Source organism: Pan paniscus, chromosome 5 (genome assembly GCF_029289425.2).
Source record: "Pan paniscus chromosome 5, NHGRI_mPanPan1-v2.0_pri, whole genome shotgun sequence".
Taxonomy (NCBI): Eukaryota; Metazoa; Chordata; class Mammalia; order Primates; family Hominidae; genus Pan; species Pan paniscus.
Window position 1 is genome coordinate 67,275,827 of NC_073254.2, and position 18,134 is coordinate 67,293,960.

General features: G+C 42.1%; 1 protein-coding gene across 1 annotated transcript; it reads right to left on the reverse strand.

Annotated features, from left to right (window-relative positions):
• Nucleotides 1-588: 588 nt before the first annotated feature.
• On the reverse strand, nt 589-16,601 carry LOC103784121 (glutathione S-transferase A3-like). The gene is made up of 6 exons (XM_055114408.2): nt 16,470-16,601; nt 8,409-8,460; nt 7,284-7,421; nt 4,460-4,593; nt 1,601-1,732; nt 589-732 (listed from the first exon to the last, which is right to left on the reverse strand). Exons 1-6 carry the CDS (start codon nt 16,599-16,601, stop codon nt 589-591), a joined length of 732 nt encoding a protein of 243 aa, XP_054970383.1.
• Between the last annotated feature and the right edge of the window lie 1,533 nt (nt 16,602-18,134).

The following is an 18,134-nucleotide window of genomic DNA, read 5'->3' on the forward strand; positions in this document are numbered from 1 at the left end:
GAGCACATGCACTGTAAGGGATGACAACTTGGCCTGAGAGCAGAGGGTGGGTCTGTTTGCTCTTCAATATTTCCTCACCTCCTAGAAAACTGAGGGATCCATAGCAGACAGAAAGGTTGTTTGAAAATGCATAAGATAAAGTGTTTTCATGAGAAATAAAATGGATGTCAAGGAAAAAAGAAAATTTCATTTTGCCATTCCCCAGAATGATAACTGTTTTCTTGTGCAGAATGTCAGAAGTAAATTTCTATACATGACTTTCTGATAGGCCATTTGACAAATGTTGCAGGACAATTCTTGAAAAAGTCAAACAAACCACATAGTCTACATTTTACTTTTGTACTAAATTTTTAATTCCAAGAAAATTTATGGGGAGTTTGGAAATCTGATTTCACATCAGATACTAATGAAAAGAAATCAATTTTAACTAAATCTGGTCATAGGCATTTTACTATGTAATTAGCATACAATTTTTAAAAAGTTTATTAACTTCACAATAGCCACAACCAACATTTAGATAAAGCAATTTATTGTTGCAAAACTTTAGAATATTGGTATTGCATGTTCTTGGCATCCATGCCTGCTTTATCAAACCTTGAAAATCTTCGTTGCTTCTTGTAAACCTTTCGCATTTATGGGAAGCTCCCTCAGGCTGCCAGGCTGCAAAAACTTCTTCACTGTGGGGAGTTTGCTGATTCTGATTTTCAGGGCCCGCAATGCACAAAGCACAGCCTCAGAGTGAAGCCAAGGGCTAACACCACCATTAACACAACCCAGGGAATCTATGCCCCTCCTACACAAAGACCACCTGAGTTCTCTCTATCAGCACCAGTAGGGAGGCAGAAAGAGACACTATGTGAGAAATGAAGATAAGAGGAAGAACATGCAGCTCACTAGCATTTTCCCAAAAAATGTCTTTAAGACTTTATTCAGTTCAGTCTTCCTACCCTCTTTCTTACACATGAATCTTGTAGATTCATGGGTCTTGTAGAAGATGAAAAAGATCAATGTGCCTGTGAGATATCAGCACAGATCAGTCTCTAAGCAGAAGAAGTGAAGATATGGGAAAATTGAGTTAGAAATGAAAATAGAAAATGTTAAGGACAAACCATGGGACCACTTTTTCCCATAGAGAGATATAGCTTTCGTGGGCAGCGTGTTGGGAGAGCTGTGCACAAGGAACTCAGTTATCTGACAGCAAGAGCCAGAGCATAAGGAAGGAACCAGATGGAAAGGGCCCTGCTCAGACACACTTGGTGTGGGAAGATAAGGGCATATTGGGATAAAGGGCATCACAGAGAACTCAGGAACAGAAACCACAGTGAAATAGAGGGATGAGGAGAGATGCTGAGTCCTGGGTCCTTGGCATTATAAAAAGCGAAATATTCTTGGGGTAGCATGCACATGTAATTTCCTTGGCATAACAAGAAGGCATTTCCATGCCTCAGAATCAGGACCTGGAAGCTCATTTTGGAGACCTGGGGGGCCCTGAAGACCTGGAGAAGGCTGAGGTCAGAATGTGGCCAGTTCAAGGGCCCAGATACTAGATCCCAAGATGGGAGATGAGGAGCTGCCTCTTGAGGACTGGGAAATGGGTCACCTTCAGCAGAGGGAAGTTGCAGATGAGGCTGGTGTCAAGCTCTTCCACGTGGTAGAGAAGTTTGACCAGGTGAATGTCAGCCCGGCTCAGCTTGTGGCCAATGAGGTAGTCTTGTCCATGGCTCTTCAACACCTGGAGAATCAGAGGAAACAGATCAGGAACACATGTGCAGTGAGGCTGGGCCCTCTGCTTCTCCCTGAGTTTGTCCAGGCTGACTCTCCCTCTCCTACCTCTGCTTCCTTACTGGGCAGGTGCAAAGATCCAGATCTTTCTCCATGTTACCTGATTCAGTGAGAGAGTAAGAAGTGTGGCTCTGCTTACTCCTTGTTTGGAGCCCAGGCTCCCATTTTCTCCTCTCATTCCACATCACTATGGCATCCACAGCACCCACCCAGCTTGCATCTTCCACATGGGCCAGGGGCTTTTCCCCTGCTGCAGCATGTCCTGTCTGCCCCAGGCCCTACAGTGTGCAGCCCTGATGTTCAGTGGCTCTACACACACTCTCTCTCTCTCCAGTCTCTCTTGGGCAGTGACTCCACCTTCATGACAGCACTCTTCTCCCACGAGTAGACTATTTCAGAATCCTCATTTCTCCTCATCTGCCCTCCTCATTTCCTGCTCTGGGATCTGAAATATGCCTGGGTGAACTTTAATTCATCCTCTTTCTTGCAATGGTGGTTCTTACTGCTTTGACTGTGTTATAATCTGCATGCCACTGTGTCCCAGGGTGAACTGCAAAGATGTCTGCAACTTACTTTGAAATGCAAAATAATAATAATAATAATAATAATAATAATAATAATAATGTGTTTGAGTGAGGCAAACAGGGGTGGAGTGACTGATACGTGATAAATCAAAGATAAAAGGTTAACTTTGCTCTTTAGATCCTTGGTGTATATATGTTCATAAAACATTTCTTTGGACTACACCAGATCTATACATTTTTAATAATAAAGTTTTTGAGTGATATATGATATTTATTAAAATATCTCAGCACATTGACATCATAAATAATAAAAAGAGAAAACATATGGCAACATTGATTTAAGATAATATTTTGACAATACATTTTCACACTATGTATACATACAAACGTATGGATAATGACTTGGTACACAAACAAAACAACTTCAATGCTATATTGTAATATACATTGTTCAAATGCACATATCATGGGCTCTTTGGTAGAAATGGTAGAATTCTTATTCACAGTCTATTTTTATACCATGCCTTGAGAGTCAGGTGCTCCATTAACATCAAGGAAAGCTTTTTGGAAGTGAAGGTCAATGCCCCAAAAATACACAGGTACTATTTTATTTTTCTGTTGCCTTGTGTTATGGACTGAATGTTTATGTTTCCCAAAAATTCATATGTTGAGATCCTGACCCCCAAATCTTTAGAAGAGATCCCTAAAAAATATATTCTTTCAAGCCATTAGTAGGTGGGGGTTTCAGGAGATGATCAAGTCATGGGGGTGGAGCTTTCATGAATGACATTAGTCCCCTTATAAAAGGGTTCTCAGAGAACTCCCTTGGCATGTTTGCCATGTGAGGACATAGCCAGAGATTGGCTGTCTATGATCCAAGGAACAGGTGCTCCCTAGATGTGAAATCTGCTGGCACATTGATCTTGTACTTCCCAGCCTGCAGAGCTGTGAGATAGAAACATCTGTTCTTTAAGCTACCCAGTCTATGGTATTTTGTTATTGCAGCCAAACTGCTAAGAAACCCTCTAAACTCTTAGTGCCCTTATAGACTAAACAGCTTCTATCATGACCCTTACAACAGTCAAATACACCAGCATTGGTCAATAACTGCCAGCTTCCCTAATTTTTGCCTCTATTTTCAATTTATGACCAACCACAGAAAGCAAAATATGGATCTCTGACTAATCCCATAGAAATCCACACTTCTAGTTAGCCAGCTTACAGCATCCCTAGGCCAGCAATCAGGACATAACTTTTTCTACCATGAATCTCTCAGACTTTCCTGCCTACCTCTGAATCTCTGATAAATACAAAAGATGGCGGCTGACTTCCTTTCTATAGCAAGCTCTGTATAAACACCTTTTGCTTATTCTCATTTGGACTGTCTTCACTTCCACAGTTTTTCTGGAAGTTGCAACAAGACATGATCTATGTTGCCCGTTACCATGGACCCCAGCCGTCAACCAGGTGCTGTATCCACAAAGGCTCCTTGTGCATTGTGGCAAGTCAGCACCTGGGCTGAACTCTTTTCTCTTTGCATTGAACTCTTTCACTTTTTATTCTCAGGTTGGTCCTTGGTTTTGGTATTGGTTCTCATCTGCTTAGCATCCTTTGTAGAATCAGGACTTTCTTTTCATTTCTTTTGTAGTCTTTCGTGTTACTTTTTTTTGTCGTGCGATCTAAAGGTGTTATTTGTCATAAAAGAAGCAGCATAAGAGCAGAGGTCCAGGAGCCTGTTTTTCAAGATAGCCTCACAGTACATTAAGTTTGAGGTTCTCACTGGACCTCTTTCCATTTGTCAGACTTTGCTGTGGGTCACCCTAAAGCCGAATGAAGTTCTTCTCTCTTGATTTTTGGTTCTTGTTGTTCTGCAAACTTGGCAGTGATCCAGACAGAAACATCACAGTTTCCACTTGAGGCAGAGTATTGACTGTGACTTTAGATTTACTTTATCCTTGTTAGGTGGTAATCCATATATCTGACTGAATAATTCTCTATTGTAGTTTTGAGGCTTAAATCATGTAGCCACTAAAAAGCTGAAGAAATGCCTAGGGCGAGATCTGGGGAAGGGGCATGGACCTTCCATGCCTTCCCTGGACAGGCCACCCTCCAAGAAGCTCCATGTGTTTAGTTATCCAGAAGCTCCCAGGTACAGTTTCAAAGACAGGAAAATAATGGCTTGTTGTTCCCTCTTTGATCAGGGCAAGCTTTGCATCTTTTTCCTCAGGTGGATGCAATGAGTAATGAAGAAGCTTTTCACTCAAACCTGCCCTACCTTCTGTACACACTTCGACCCCGTAAGACAAAAATAACCAAACTGCTGAGTGCCTTCTGCCTTAGATTTTATGTTTAAACACCGGAGACAGTGAAGCATTAGGTGACAGGAAAGTAATTCAGCTCCACTGTGTGCCTTTTATATGCTAGTCATTAGGCTATGATTTTTATAAATATATTTACATTTATTTCTCAGAACACTCTACTGTGATAGATTTATATCTAAAATGTTTGTTATACACATGACCAAATACAGGTACAAGAAACATCGGTGACCTGTCCAGCGTCATAGTCATGAGAGAAATTAGTGGAATCACTGCAAGTAACCACTGATGCTACAAATAGGGTTTGCTCACTCTGCTGTGGTTTGTTTTACACATAAGCTTAGCGTGATTCATATGGCTAAAGCACTGCCATTTACATAATCCCAAGACAGCCTCCCCAGCACAGTGATCTCGAACGTGTCTGTTTTCCTCTCTCATCATACTACACATCCCAGGCTCAATTTTATGCCCAATATTAGAAGTTCTTAAAAAAGAAAAAAATAAAATAAATAAAGGAAAAACTAGGAAATAAGGTATGTCTTTAAAAGATATCCCTAAAAAATATATTTTTTCAAGCAAGTTACTAATTTTCAAAAAACAAACAAAAAAAAGAAGCTCTCTCAATTATTTTCCATAAAACATTGTTCCATTACCTTCTCCATATGATGTTGGCCAATTCTAGTCATGATTGTGTTTCAAGACCTCACCTAATATTCCCATGGTAACGTGGGAAAATTGTTTACATAGTAAAATTGGCAAACATGGTAAAATTATTCATATAGTTAAAACCAGTGCATATCATAGGACATCTTCTTTCTTCTCATTTCAAACTGTGTTTCCTACAAAACTTTTATTTATTTATTTTGTTTGTTTGTTTGTTTGTTTTGAGACAGAGCCTCGCTCTGTCACCAGGCTGGAGTGCAGTGGGGCAATCTCGGCTCACTGCAACCTCTGTTTCCTGGGTTCAGGTGATTCTCCTGCCTCAGCCTCCCGAGTAGCTGGGACCTTAGGTGCACACCACCACGCCCGGCTAATTTTTGTACTTTTAGTAGAGACTGGGTTTCACCATGATGGCCAGGAGAGTCTTGATCTCTTGACCTCGTGATCCACCCGCTTCGGCCTCCCAAAGTGCTGGGATTACAGGCATGAGCCACTGTGCCTGGCCCTGTATTTTATTTTTCTTTGAGACAGAGTCTTGCTCTGTCACCCAGGCTGGAGTGCAGTGGTGCAATCCTGGCTCACTGCGACCTCCGCCTCCCGTATTAAAACGATTCTCCTGCCTCAGCCTCCCAAGTAGCTGGGATCACAGACACCTGCCACTACGCCTGGCTAATTTTTGTATTTTGAGTAGAGATGGGGTTTTGCCATGTTGACCAGGCTGATCTTGAACTCCCGACCTCAGGTGATCTGCCTGCCTCGGCCTCCCAAAATGCTGGGATTACAGGCGTGAGCCACCATACCTGGCGAATACTTTTAAATAACAGCTTTATTGACATGTATTCACATACCATAATTGCCACCCCTTAACAGAATATTATTCAGTAATTTTTAGTACATTTACAGAATTCTGCAAATACTATCACTGTCTAATTCCAGAACATTTTTATCACCTGGGAAAGCAGTAGCACATGCTTTGGCAGCCATTCCCCATTGTCCCCTTTCTCCAGCCCCTGTCAACAACTGATTTCCTTTCTGGACTCAAATGGTCTGGATGGTTCATACAAAAGAATTCATGTCACATGTGGCCTTTGGTGTCTGGTTTCTTTTACAGCACATGTTTTCAAGGCTCACCCATGTTGTAGCATGCATCAGTACTTCATGTCTTTTCATAGCCCAAGAATATTCCATTGTCTACTACAGCACATCTTGTTCCTCCATTCATCCATGGGTGGACATTTGGGTTGTTTCCACCTTTTGCATATCATGAATAATTCTCCTATGAACATTTCTGTGCATGGATTAGTGAGGATGTGTTTTCCTTTCTCCTGGATGTAGACCTGGTAGTGGAATTGCTAGGTCATTGGTAACTCTATATTGGACTTCTCAAGGAACTGCCAGCAAAGGAGGAGACCCCTCCTCCCAGCTTTGCTGATGCAAAATCAGTCTGGCTGCTTAGGTCTGTATCAAATGCTGCACTTAGGTAAGCCTAGTATCTTGGGCACCAGCCTCTCAAACCTTAGTCAAGTTGACCAGTTCATACAACTGGCTGGAAACTTAGGTTCCTGGTCACCATTCTTGGAATTACTGGAACCTGAGATTTAGCTCCTTTGCAGCATTCTCTCCCCAGGCCTTCATCTACCAACTCTCAAACATTCTATGCCTTGTCCTAAGCTGTTGGCTGGAGTCCAGCCTCTGAAGTCCTGAGCACCTGGAATCATGATTCCCCATCCTCCTGAGTTCATGGTTCATCAGCGTTTGGAAACCTCTGTCAGGGTGCTGGATTCATAGGCTGCATTGTCTTCTAGAATCACACTGGCCTGAACCCTCCCCATATTCACTCTTTTCTCATCTCCATGGGACTCTGCAATACTGGACACCAGCGTATATGCCCAAGGCCCAGCCTGCTGCTAGTCGTGATGCTCCTTCCACGGTCCTGCCCACTCACAGAAGGACCTAAATCACTCTGTGTTCTCTGTTGATGGAAGAACGGAAAATATACTATATGGGGCTCTCTCCTTTATGTCTTTCCCACACAGGTTGTATTTGCTGGCAATGTAGTTGAGAATGGCTCTGGTCTGCATCAGCTTCATCCCGTCAATCTCAACCATTGGCACTTGCTGGAACAACAAACTCCCATCTTTAGAAAATAGGAAAAAAAAAAGGCAGAGTGAAATTTCTATGAATCCCACCCTTTCAGGATGAAAAAGTGGTTGTGGAAATGACTAAATGTATAAAATGAAAAAAAAAAATTGCCTGGCAACTGTTCAAATGAAATAGGAATTTATTTTTAGCTTCTGGAAGTGCTTTTTCTTATCAAGCTCTCTTTTACTTTTTATACTGTTACTTCATTTATGTTTTTATTCCCCATCCAGCTACAGAATAGGTCGCTTGTATTGTCTGTGTTGATTTATCTTCTTGATATCTTAGGAAGAAGTTGGGAGGGACTGCAACAGGCCACCAGCCAGATGCCATTTAACATGGGAATTTCTCAAAGTAAGTCTCATGCTGTTGAAGACATTAAACACAGTTCTGAGAGAAGCTTCTATGTAGGCTCTTTGTGTGCCCTTCAATACCCCCATTAGACAGTGTGTGCAGGGCAGGCTCTGTGTTTCTTACCCCATGGCTTCTACCCTGGCTCATGTCCCTCCTCACCCTGTGACCTGGACTTCCAACCAAGTCAACACTGTCTCGTTATCTAAGCAGACAATATTGCAAAGATATCACCTTGTCAAACTTATAAGAGAAACAATTCAAAATGGACCTATTTCAACTCCTTTTGTCTAAAACATGTCCTTGTGTGTCTTTGGATGGGGTGGGCTATATGAGATCCTGAGTTGATGACCACAGCTCACTCATGGTGCCAAAAGCAGGAAAGCAAGAAAAGGGATCCTCAGGGTGCTGGAGATGGTTCTCCAGCAAATACAAATAGAAGTCTGGCCTTTTCAGCCTGGAAAGAGTTGCCAGACCTGCTCTAGGAGCCCATCCTTTCCATTTTATGAATTTCTCCCTCTCCACCATCACCAACTACAACCCTACACACATGTAAGCATTGCTGGCTGTTCAAACCTCCCTGTGTACCTTCTATAGATACCCTCCTCAGAGGCACTTAGAGACTTGATCTTACTATTTCTTAACTTTTCCAAATCTTTTGCAGGTTCCAGAAATTTCTCTTCAAACTGGAAGCAGAAACAGTAAATGGGCTCTTATTAATTCATTCCATAGCACTGTAGACTTTTAACCTTGAATGGCTTCTGTCTGGTACATAATTTGGAAAATATAAGATTTCTGAGCTTGGCAGAGCACACAGAGGAGGCTGGTGGTGGCCATTTTGAAATTTACACTAGATCATCAAGAAAAGGGCATGGATCACAGCACATAGTTGCTCAATCTTCTAGTTCACTTTACTTCCACCTTGATGGCTCCCATGTCCATGATGAGGGCATGATTTGAGAGGGGATATCACTGCAGTTAAAGGATCATGCAGTTCTTCTAATTACGATGTTGTCATATCTTAGGAAAGCATATGTCTCTGAGTGAGATCAGACCACAACCTTTGTGTCCCCAGCATGGGTATGCCATGGGCCAATGGCCACCAAAGATTCTGCCACCAAGGGCCCTCTGCTATAATTTACATCAGCTCAGTTTGTAGGAGCCCTGCTAAGGGTGAAATAGGTCATAGCTGTTGCATAGTTATAACTCTTGCAATTATAATTTTCCCTCCTGGAGAATACGGGACACTATAGAATAGAATTCTCAATTTCAGGAAGGAATTAAAGTCCCCACAGCAACATTATTTTTAATGAAAATCTCTGGCTTGTGACATGGCTGTGTGGGTTTAATATCACCGTTGTCATGTCCTGGCTTCTTGACTTTGGACACATTGTTAAATCTCTCTGTGTCTCAGTATCCTAATCTATGAAATGGGAATACTTATGGTACCTATGTTATAGGTTGGTATGAAGATTAAATTTCAAAGTCATGCAAAGCACTCAGAAAAGTAGCAAGTGTACAAGTGCTGATTAAACATACACTATTAGGATTCTGAAGTATGGCTGCTATTTCATATCATCCTTAAAAAAATTAAATCAATCTAATATTGATGATAATATACTCTATTGCTGATCTATATCAGTGATTTAAACTTTGAAATAAATCACACCTTGTCCTGAGTGTAGTCACTTTGGTTGGAATGGCAGCCAGCAATAAGTCTGTCTCAATCTGATCAGAAGCTCTGAGTGGATGCAGATATTTAATACAACTATGAAAACCAGTTATTGCATAACAATGCAGTTGACTTAATGGGCAGAATCAATAAAATAAAAGTCAAAGTAGACACTTATCAAGATTTCCTGTATTTCACTGTTGATATGATCTGGTACCAATCTTAACTCTGCCTCAAAATAGCTGTGTGATCTGGGAATCATCACTTAACATCTTCAAGCCTTAGTTTCCTCATCTGCAAAATGGGGATAGAACATTTTCTTAAACAGAATATTGTAATGTTTTCAAAATGCATGATACAGGGCCTGACCTGCATGCATCAACATCAAGTAATAAATGGTAGTTGTGTTTGCAGTGGTTACTTATAGTTTAATGGAGTTCTTTATGGTGAAAGTTCAGGAATTTGGGGGTTTCTAGCTTGCTCCATGGAACAGAGTTTGTTGTGGATCTATGATCGCACAGGACCAGGATCTAGAGATCATGGGGGGTGTGTGCCAGCAATTAATAAAGCGTCCAATTCAGGACAAACCTAAGGAACGGTGGGTGGTCCTGGCAGGAGGGTGACTGAGGTGGGGTGGGATTGGCAAGTGGGATGGTGCTTGTGAGGCTGAGGACTGGGTTGTGATCATCAGCCTTAGGGCACTGAGACCCCAGAAGCCTGAGCAAGGTCTGCAGTCAGCCCTGCCCCCGCCTTCAGTCAAGCTGGTTGGAGGCCAGGGAGTCTGGGTTCCTCCCAGCCTTGCCCCTCCCTCCCTCCCTCCTGCTGAACTCTTCCTACCCGGGCTCTGAACATGTCCCTGAGCTGTAGAGCTGATGTCTGGGTGACAGGGTATTCATTCGTACAAAGAAAACAACCTGGAATGGCAGTGTTTGGATTTCTTGTGTGCTTATTTCTTCATAGGATTGAGAAAGGGTGAGGCTAAAGTCCCAGGCCCTCGTGAAGCAATGAAGAAAGTGCCGTCCCAAGGTTCAGGTCCACACGGCGCTGTGAGGCTGAAGGGGCGCGCTAGAACTTCCTTTCACAGGATGCCACCTCACCTGAAACCCTCCTTTTCGGCTGCCACCCGAGGGACAAGATCTCCTGAGTCTGTCCATGAGTTACCCCGAGGAAAACCCTCAGGCAGTTAGTTACTGAGGGACTCTGGTCTGGACTTGGAAGTGTTTTTCTCAGTGACACCTCTAGAGGGCAGCACTTAGCGGAGTCCCACAGACACCTCCCAGCATTTCCTGCTCAAACACTGGAAGGATGACCTGGTAACGCTGGGGAATGCTTGGGTGTTCTCCTGGAAGCTCCTGATTTTAATCACCTGTTTACTTGTCTCCATTCTTATAGGTATGTAGGCTACTCGAGAGCAGTAACTGAGTCTGTCTTGTTCACTGTCTACCATCAGAACCTCACACAGCACCTGGCACTTAGTAGGTGCACAACAAAATAATCATCGAATTAATATACTCAGTCTTTAACAGGTTATTTATTATAATCCACTGCCTTCCACCTCTCATGTGTGGTATGCATTTTAACTTTACATTCACTTCCTGATATACATTTTATCCCCTTATTACATAAATTTCTAACATGTATAAAAATAACACAAAAGTATCACGACCTTCCTTGTATTCCTCTCATAGAATCAGTAACTACCAATGTTATTGAAAAGAGTCAAACTCTGTAAAATATTTGGAGATTTATTCTGAGCCAAATATGAGTATCTAGTGACTGAGATACAGCCCTCAGGAGATTCTGAGACCGTGTGGTCAAGGTGGTGAGGGTACAGCTTAATTTTACACATTTTCAGGAGACATGAGACATCAATCAAATATATATAGATGTACATTGGTTTGGTATGGAAAGGGGGGAAACTGGAAGTGTGGGTTTCCAGGTTGTGTGTAGATTTAAAATTTGTCTGATTGGCAGTTGGTTGAAAGGGTTAAGTTACTATCTAACCACCTGGAATCAATAGAAAGGAATGTCTAGTTTAGGATAATAAGGGGTTGTAGAGAACAAAGTTTTACCCTGCAGATGAAGCCACCTGGTAACAAGTTTCAGAGAAAATGATTGTACATGTTTCTTATCAGACTAAAAAAGTTTGTTCTGTTAGTAAATCCAAAAGAGATGAGGTGTAATGAGGCTTGTCCAACCCCCTCCACTTCCCATCATGGCCTGAATTCATTTTTCAGGTTAGCTTTGGAATGGCCTTGCTGAAAAGAGAGATCCATTCAGATGGTCAGAGTGAGGGAGGGAGCTTAGAATTTTATATTTGGTTTACACCAACTAAAGCCAATGTGTTTTCATATACATGCCCACCCACTTCCCCCATCTTGTAATAATGTAAGGAAATCCCAAATACCGTATATTCCATCCTTAGATACTTCAAAGTGTTTCCCTAAAACATAAAAACTATGATTCCAGCAAACCAGTCTCAGATTCCAGCAAACCAGTCTCATGTGCCCATTGGTTAAATGTGACCATTCTCACCATGCTAAGAGGTGAGAGTATGTGGTAATAATGAATGTAGGGAAGTTAGTGGGAAGAGGAAGAATTCAAGAACTAATATTTATTGAAAACTTTCGACTGATCCTTCCTTCCCCAATGCTAGTCTCTTTCAATATGTTATATCTTGACTCCTCCTTACAGTCCTATGAAATGCTTGTTATTATCTCCATTCCTTAGTTAGTGAAATGGAACATCAGAAAAGTTAAATGCAATGTCTGCTATTACACTCCACGTGGTGATGAACTTGAAAATCCACCCCCAGGATGAAAATGAAGGTAGGCCTAGAACCCACCCAGGTGAAGGCCCTGAGAACCCATGAAGTGGCCGTGAAACCAGAGGATGTCACTCACAAGGAGGACCAACTCTTTGGCTGTTAGGCTGAATTTGATGAAAAGCAGAAATTAGGCCTCAGGCTTGCTTAACTGTAGCTCGAAGAACCAAATTCTTTCAACAGACAGAGGACCCTAATTTCTTGCTTCTTTTGGTTTTCTGTATTCCACCTCTTTGGGGTGCATTTTGTTATATAACCTGGAAAATCATGTTGCCTCATCAACTTTGCAGGCTTGAATAGGAGATAGTATCTATTCAGCATCAGTCACACACTGGCCATTCCTCCAAATTTATCTTCATTTTATCTTACAAAAATCAGCTAAGTTGAATGTTATTATTATTCCCATTTTACAACTGGTGATACTGAGATTTTTAAAGCAACTCGTCCAGAGTAAGTGGTGAATCTGGGATTCAAACCCATTGCTATTCAAAACCAATGACTGAGCCTTATTTTCTGTTAGTGTTTCTCAAATATGTATGCTAATTTTTCAGAAAATTGTGAAAGCTACATATTTTTTAAAGAAAATAGGAAAGAATAAAAAAATACCAGAGAGCATGACATGCTGGAGTGTAAGTAATGTTTCATGAGTTTTTAGTTTCAGTTACATGTATGTTATGTGTATGGATATTTGCATGTGTGCACGTTCATTTGGCCATTGCAAATGGTTAGAGATAAATTCACTAGGGATCATCAAGGAAGTTTGTTGGCCCTTGCTCTATCGCAGCCTGCTTGGGAGGTGGAACATAGCAGAGAACCAGCAAATGAAAACCAAGTGTACAGGGACAGGCCATAAATAATTGGATCATGAATGTGAGTGGAAACACACAGGACTCATTGAAAGCAGGAGTTCCAAGACTTAGGAACAGTGGCATTTTCTCTCCAAACCCCCAACTCTGTTATAACATATTAAGATTCTTCTTGCAAAGTTTTGTGGTCATCGAGGTTGATACATTTGTACAAAAATATACTTGTCTTTACCAACAGATGTATTTCTAAAAAAGTATGTATGACTTGAATTTAGACATTAAAATCTTTTAAATGTCTACATTTTAAAATGTGGAACTCAACAGTCTAACTTTTAGAAAGTAAATAATTATTTGAAACATACTTAATCAACTCATCTGTCTTGCAATTAGAGACTTTGCACATTGCACTTTCCTCTCATTGGAAATGGAAATAGCATGATTCAGCAGAAGGAAAGGGAGAGTGAATCTCACAGAGAGTGGGGTGTGCTTCTTTAATTGTTATGGACTAGAGTGCAGAGTGATTCAAATCGCACACTGGCACCCTTAGCCATTACTGAGGATCATGTTTCAAAGGGAAATGAATTATTATTATCTCACATAACATTTTATAATAATGCTCTCACTTACATGTAACATATCACCTTCACTATATGAGGTTTCCAAAGGCCAGGCCAACACTGAGGCAAAGGTTACCACTGAGCTTTGTTGGGTCAACAGAAAATAAGAACCAGAGAGGCTCGAAGATTTGCCATGGGTCACACACACATTCTCCTCATTCATGGTCAATATCTAGGGAGTGTGGCTACCTTCTGCAACAACCCTGGGAAATGGCTCCTAATATCCTAATTAAAGATGAGCACACTGAGGTTCAGAGAGCTAAAGCGACTGGCCCACGCTGCACACTTGGTGAGTGTTGGGTCAGCTTGAACTCCTTCTGACTGCAGGTCCATAGCTTTTCTACTCCACCCTGTAAGCTGGCTCTGCTTCTATCTGAGAAATTGTTTCATATTTTCCCATACAGACTCCATTAACCAACTAAAGATTGGAAGGGAAGGGCGAGAGGGGGACACCTGAATCTCGAGTTCCTTTCTGTTAGCAACTTTTCAGGAGCTTGATTGGAGAAAATAATAATAATAAAAATGTTTCTTTCTCTACTTTGGCAACGCTAAAAACTTAAGTGAGTTGAGAACTAGTATAACTGTATTTTCCTCAACTAGAAAATGGGCATGTTTTGAAAGGAATATAAGTGGTGAAATTCCAGTAGTAAATTAGAGTTAATTTACTCTTGGTCCCTGGGTGGGGACCTAATTATTGCTTCATATCAGAGAGAAGGGAGACTGAGATAAATCACAACTCCTTCCATTATGAGGTTCATAAACTCAGTAGGCTTTTCAAATTCTGAGCTCAAGTTTCTCCTTTCAAAATAGGGATAGTTATATCTATCTTTGAGGGATGTTGAGAAAGTTAAATGAAATATCGTATATAAAATTTATAATAGGAACTCAATAATGAGAGTGACCTCCTGCCCCCACTTCTTGGGATGTGGATGAGTCTCTCGGAACACACTGGGTAGCACATGAGTCTCCTCTCTCTTTCTCTCTTAACCCATCAAGCTCTGGTAAAAAATAAGATTTTATATATATCTAGATTTCTTTTCGAATAAGTCATATAATGAGTCTCTTTTTTTAAAGCTCCTATACAGAGATTAATGATAGTCACTGATACAGTCAACCTGGGTTAACAAAGTTTTCAGTGAAGTTTCAGGGAGGCCTGACCCATCGTTAACACAGACTTACTTAACTCCTAGACTGCAGCAGACCTGGTTCCCAGGTTGTTTTATAACCTGGAAAAACAGACGTTTTATAATCTGGAAAAAGGCTCCCATACCCTGCACCTGGTGGGCCTCTCTCCTCAGGCCAGGCCTAGATACCACCCACTCCCTGCTCTGAGCACTGTGAACCTATCCTGTTCCCAGGCCCACTTTGCATAAACTCCAGTGGAGTGAGAGTGAGCCTCACTGCTTCTCTCTCCAGCTATTCATAGCTCTTGGGCAGGGTCTCACTCTCAATACTTGATGAAAACGGTTGCTCCTCTACAGCATCCTGTTCCTTACCTGAAAATGCAGACATTTTGCTAACCTTTCTTCTATTTCTTGTTTTCAGCATATTTCCTTCTTTTAAAAAGTTTCATTCAAACTGACTAACATTGATTGAGCTGTTTCGGTGTCTCAAGCAATGGTGATGGCTTGTAGCAAAAAAATATTTGGTTGGATTTTGTCTCTGCCCTAAAGTGGTTTAGATCTAGTCAGAATAACAGGCTTCTGGCCAACTGACAGAACAGAATGTGCTCAGCAGTGATTTCACTTTAAAGGATTCCTAGAAATTTCAACCCGGGAATCATGATTCTGTTAACCAAGGAAATCAGAGAAAGGGGAGAAGGCTGCCAGGCTGAGAAAACTGAGGACTCTCGCCCTTCTGCCCAGGTGGGCTCCTTCTTTCCAGGGTAGCATCTCAATCTGCAGGTTCAGTAGATTTTGTACCACCCAAATGTCTGCCTTCCTACCCTTCAAATTAGTATCAATCCTCATTCTTGTGCAAACATTGCCTTGCAACATGCATTTCTTGTCATTTCAGTATCTTCTCACATGGGTGTTGTATTAGTCCGTTTTCACACTGCTATAGGGACCTACCTGAGACTCGTAATTGATAAAGAAAAGAGGTTTAGTCCACTCATAGTTCTGCAGGCTGTACAGGCTTCTGCTTCTGGGGAGGCTTCAGGAAAATGACAATCATGGCGGAAGGTGAAGGGGAAATAAGCACATCTTCACATGGCTGGCAGGAGAGAGAGAATGAGGGGGTGGGTGCTACATGCTTTCAAACAACCAGATCTCATGAGAATGCTATCACAGGACAGCAGTAGGAGAATGGTGCTAAACCACTGAAAACCACCCTCACGATACAATCACCTCCCACCAGGCCCCACCTCCAACACTGGTGATCATAATTCAACATGAGATTTGGGTAGGGACATAGAGTTACACAATATCATTCCACCCCCTGGCCCCTAACATTTCAAAACGCAATCATGCCTTCCCAATAGTCCTCCAAAGTCTTAACTCATTCCAGTATTAACTCAAAAGCCCAAGTCCAGAGTGTCTTCTGAGACTAGGCAAGTCCCTTCTGCCTACCAGCCTGTAAAATCAAGAACAAGTTAGTTACTTCCAAGATACAATAGGAGTACAGGCATTGGGTAAATGGTCTCATTTCAAAAGGGAGAAGTCAGTCAAAACAAAAGAGCTGCCGGCCTCATGCAAGTCCAAAACCCAGCAGGGAAGTCATTACATCTTAAAGCTTCACAATAGTCTTCTTTGACTTCTTTGACTCTTTGTCTCACATCCAGGCCATACTGATGCAAGGGTGGGCTCCCAAGTCCTTGGGCAGCTCTGCACCTGTGGCTCTGGACAGTACATTCCTTAGGCTGCTTTGACTGGCTGGTGTTGAGCACCTGCAGCTTTTCCAGATGCATTGTGCAAGCTGTTGGTGGATGTATCATTCTGGGGTCTGGGGTACAATGGCCCTCTTCTCATAGCTCCACTAGGCAGTGCCCCAGTGGAGACTCTGTGTGGGGGCTCCAACTTTTCCCTTCCCCACTACCCTAGTAGAAGTTCTACATGAGGGCTCCACTCCTGCAGCAGGCATCTGCCTGGCCATCCAGGTGTTTCCTTAAATCTTATGAAATCTAGGCAAAGGCTCCAAGCCTCAACTCTTGCTCTCTGTGCACATGCAGGCTTAACACACATGGAAGCTGCCAAGGCTTCTTACAGCTTGCACCCTCTGGAGCAGTGGCCTGAGATGTATCTGGGGCCCTTTATAGCCATGGTTGGAGCTGAAGCAGCTGGGACACAGGATGCCATGTCTCAAGGCTGCACAGAGCAGCAGGGCCCTCTGTTTGGCTCACAGAACCAGTTTTCTCTCCTAGGCCTCTAGGCCTGTGATGGGAGGGGCTGTCACAAAGCCCTGGACATGCCCTGGAGACATTTTCCCCATTGTCTTTGCTGTTAACATTTAGCTACTTTTGCAAATTTCCAAACTTTTGCAAAAGGAACAGTATGTTAATAACTAAGACTTTTGCAAATTTCTGCCACTGGCTTGATTTCATCCCCTGAAAGTGGGATTTTCTTTTCTATCACGTGATGAGACTGCAAATTTTCCAAACTTTTATGCTCTGCTTCCCTTTTAAATATAAGTTTCAATTGCAGATTGATTCATTCAGATTCAATGACAGATTTCAGATCATGTCTTTGTGAACACATATGAACATGTGCTGTTAGAAACAGCCAGGCTAAATCTTGAATGCTTTGCAGCTTAGAAATTTCTTCTACCAGATACCCTAAATCATTTCTCAAGTTAAAAGTCTCACAGATCTCTAGAGCAGAGGCACAATGCCACCAGTCTCTTTGCTAAGGCATAGCAAGAGTGACTTTCACTCCCATTCCCAAAAAGTTTCTCATCTCCATCTGAGACCTCCGCTGGACTTCACTGTCCAAATCACTATCAGCATTTTGATCACAACCATTGAACTAGTTTCTAGGAAGTTCCAAACTTACCCTCATTTTCCTGCCTTCTTCTGAGCCCTCCAAACTGTTCCAGCCTCTGCTCCTTACCCAATTTTAAAGCTGCTTCCACATTTTCAGGTATCTTCATAGGAATGTCCCACTTTTCTGGTACCAGTTTCTTGTAGTAGTCCATTTTCACACTGCTATAAAGACATACCTGAAACTGGATAATTGATAAAGAAAAGAGGTTTAATCAGCTCACAGTTCTGCAGGCTGTACAGGCGTCTGCTTCTGTGGAGGCCTTAGGAAACTTACATTTATGATGGAAGGCGAAGGGGAAGCAAGCACATATTCACATGGCTGGCAGGGGAGAGAGAGAGTGAACAGGAAGGTGCTACACACTCTCAAACAACTATATCTCATGAAAACTCTATGAGAAGACAGCACTAGGGTGATGATGAGAAACCATTAGAAAACACCCCATGGTCCAATCACCTCCCACC

Coding starts and splice junctions, on each gene's coding strand:
- LOC103784121 (XM_055114408.2), bottom strand. CDS start 16,601: ATGCATCTGGAAAAGCTGCAGGTGCTCAACACCAGCCAGTCAAAGCAG. Junction 1,733..4,459: donor ATTTTCCTGTCTTTGAAACT/GTACCTGGGAGC, acceptor CTGATTCTCCAG/GTGTTGAAGAGCCATGGACA. Junction 733..1,600: donor GCAACTTCCCTCTGCTGAAG/GTGACCCATTTC, acceptor CTTCACTCTGAG/GCTGTGCTTTGTGCATTGCG.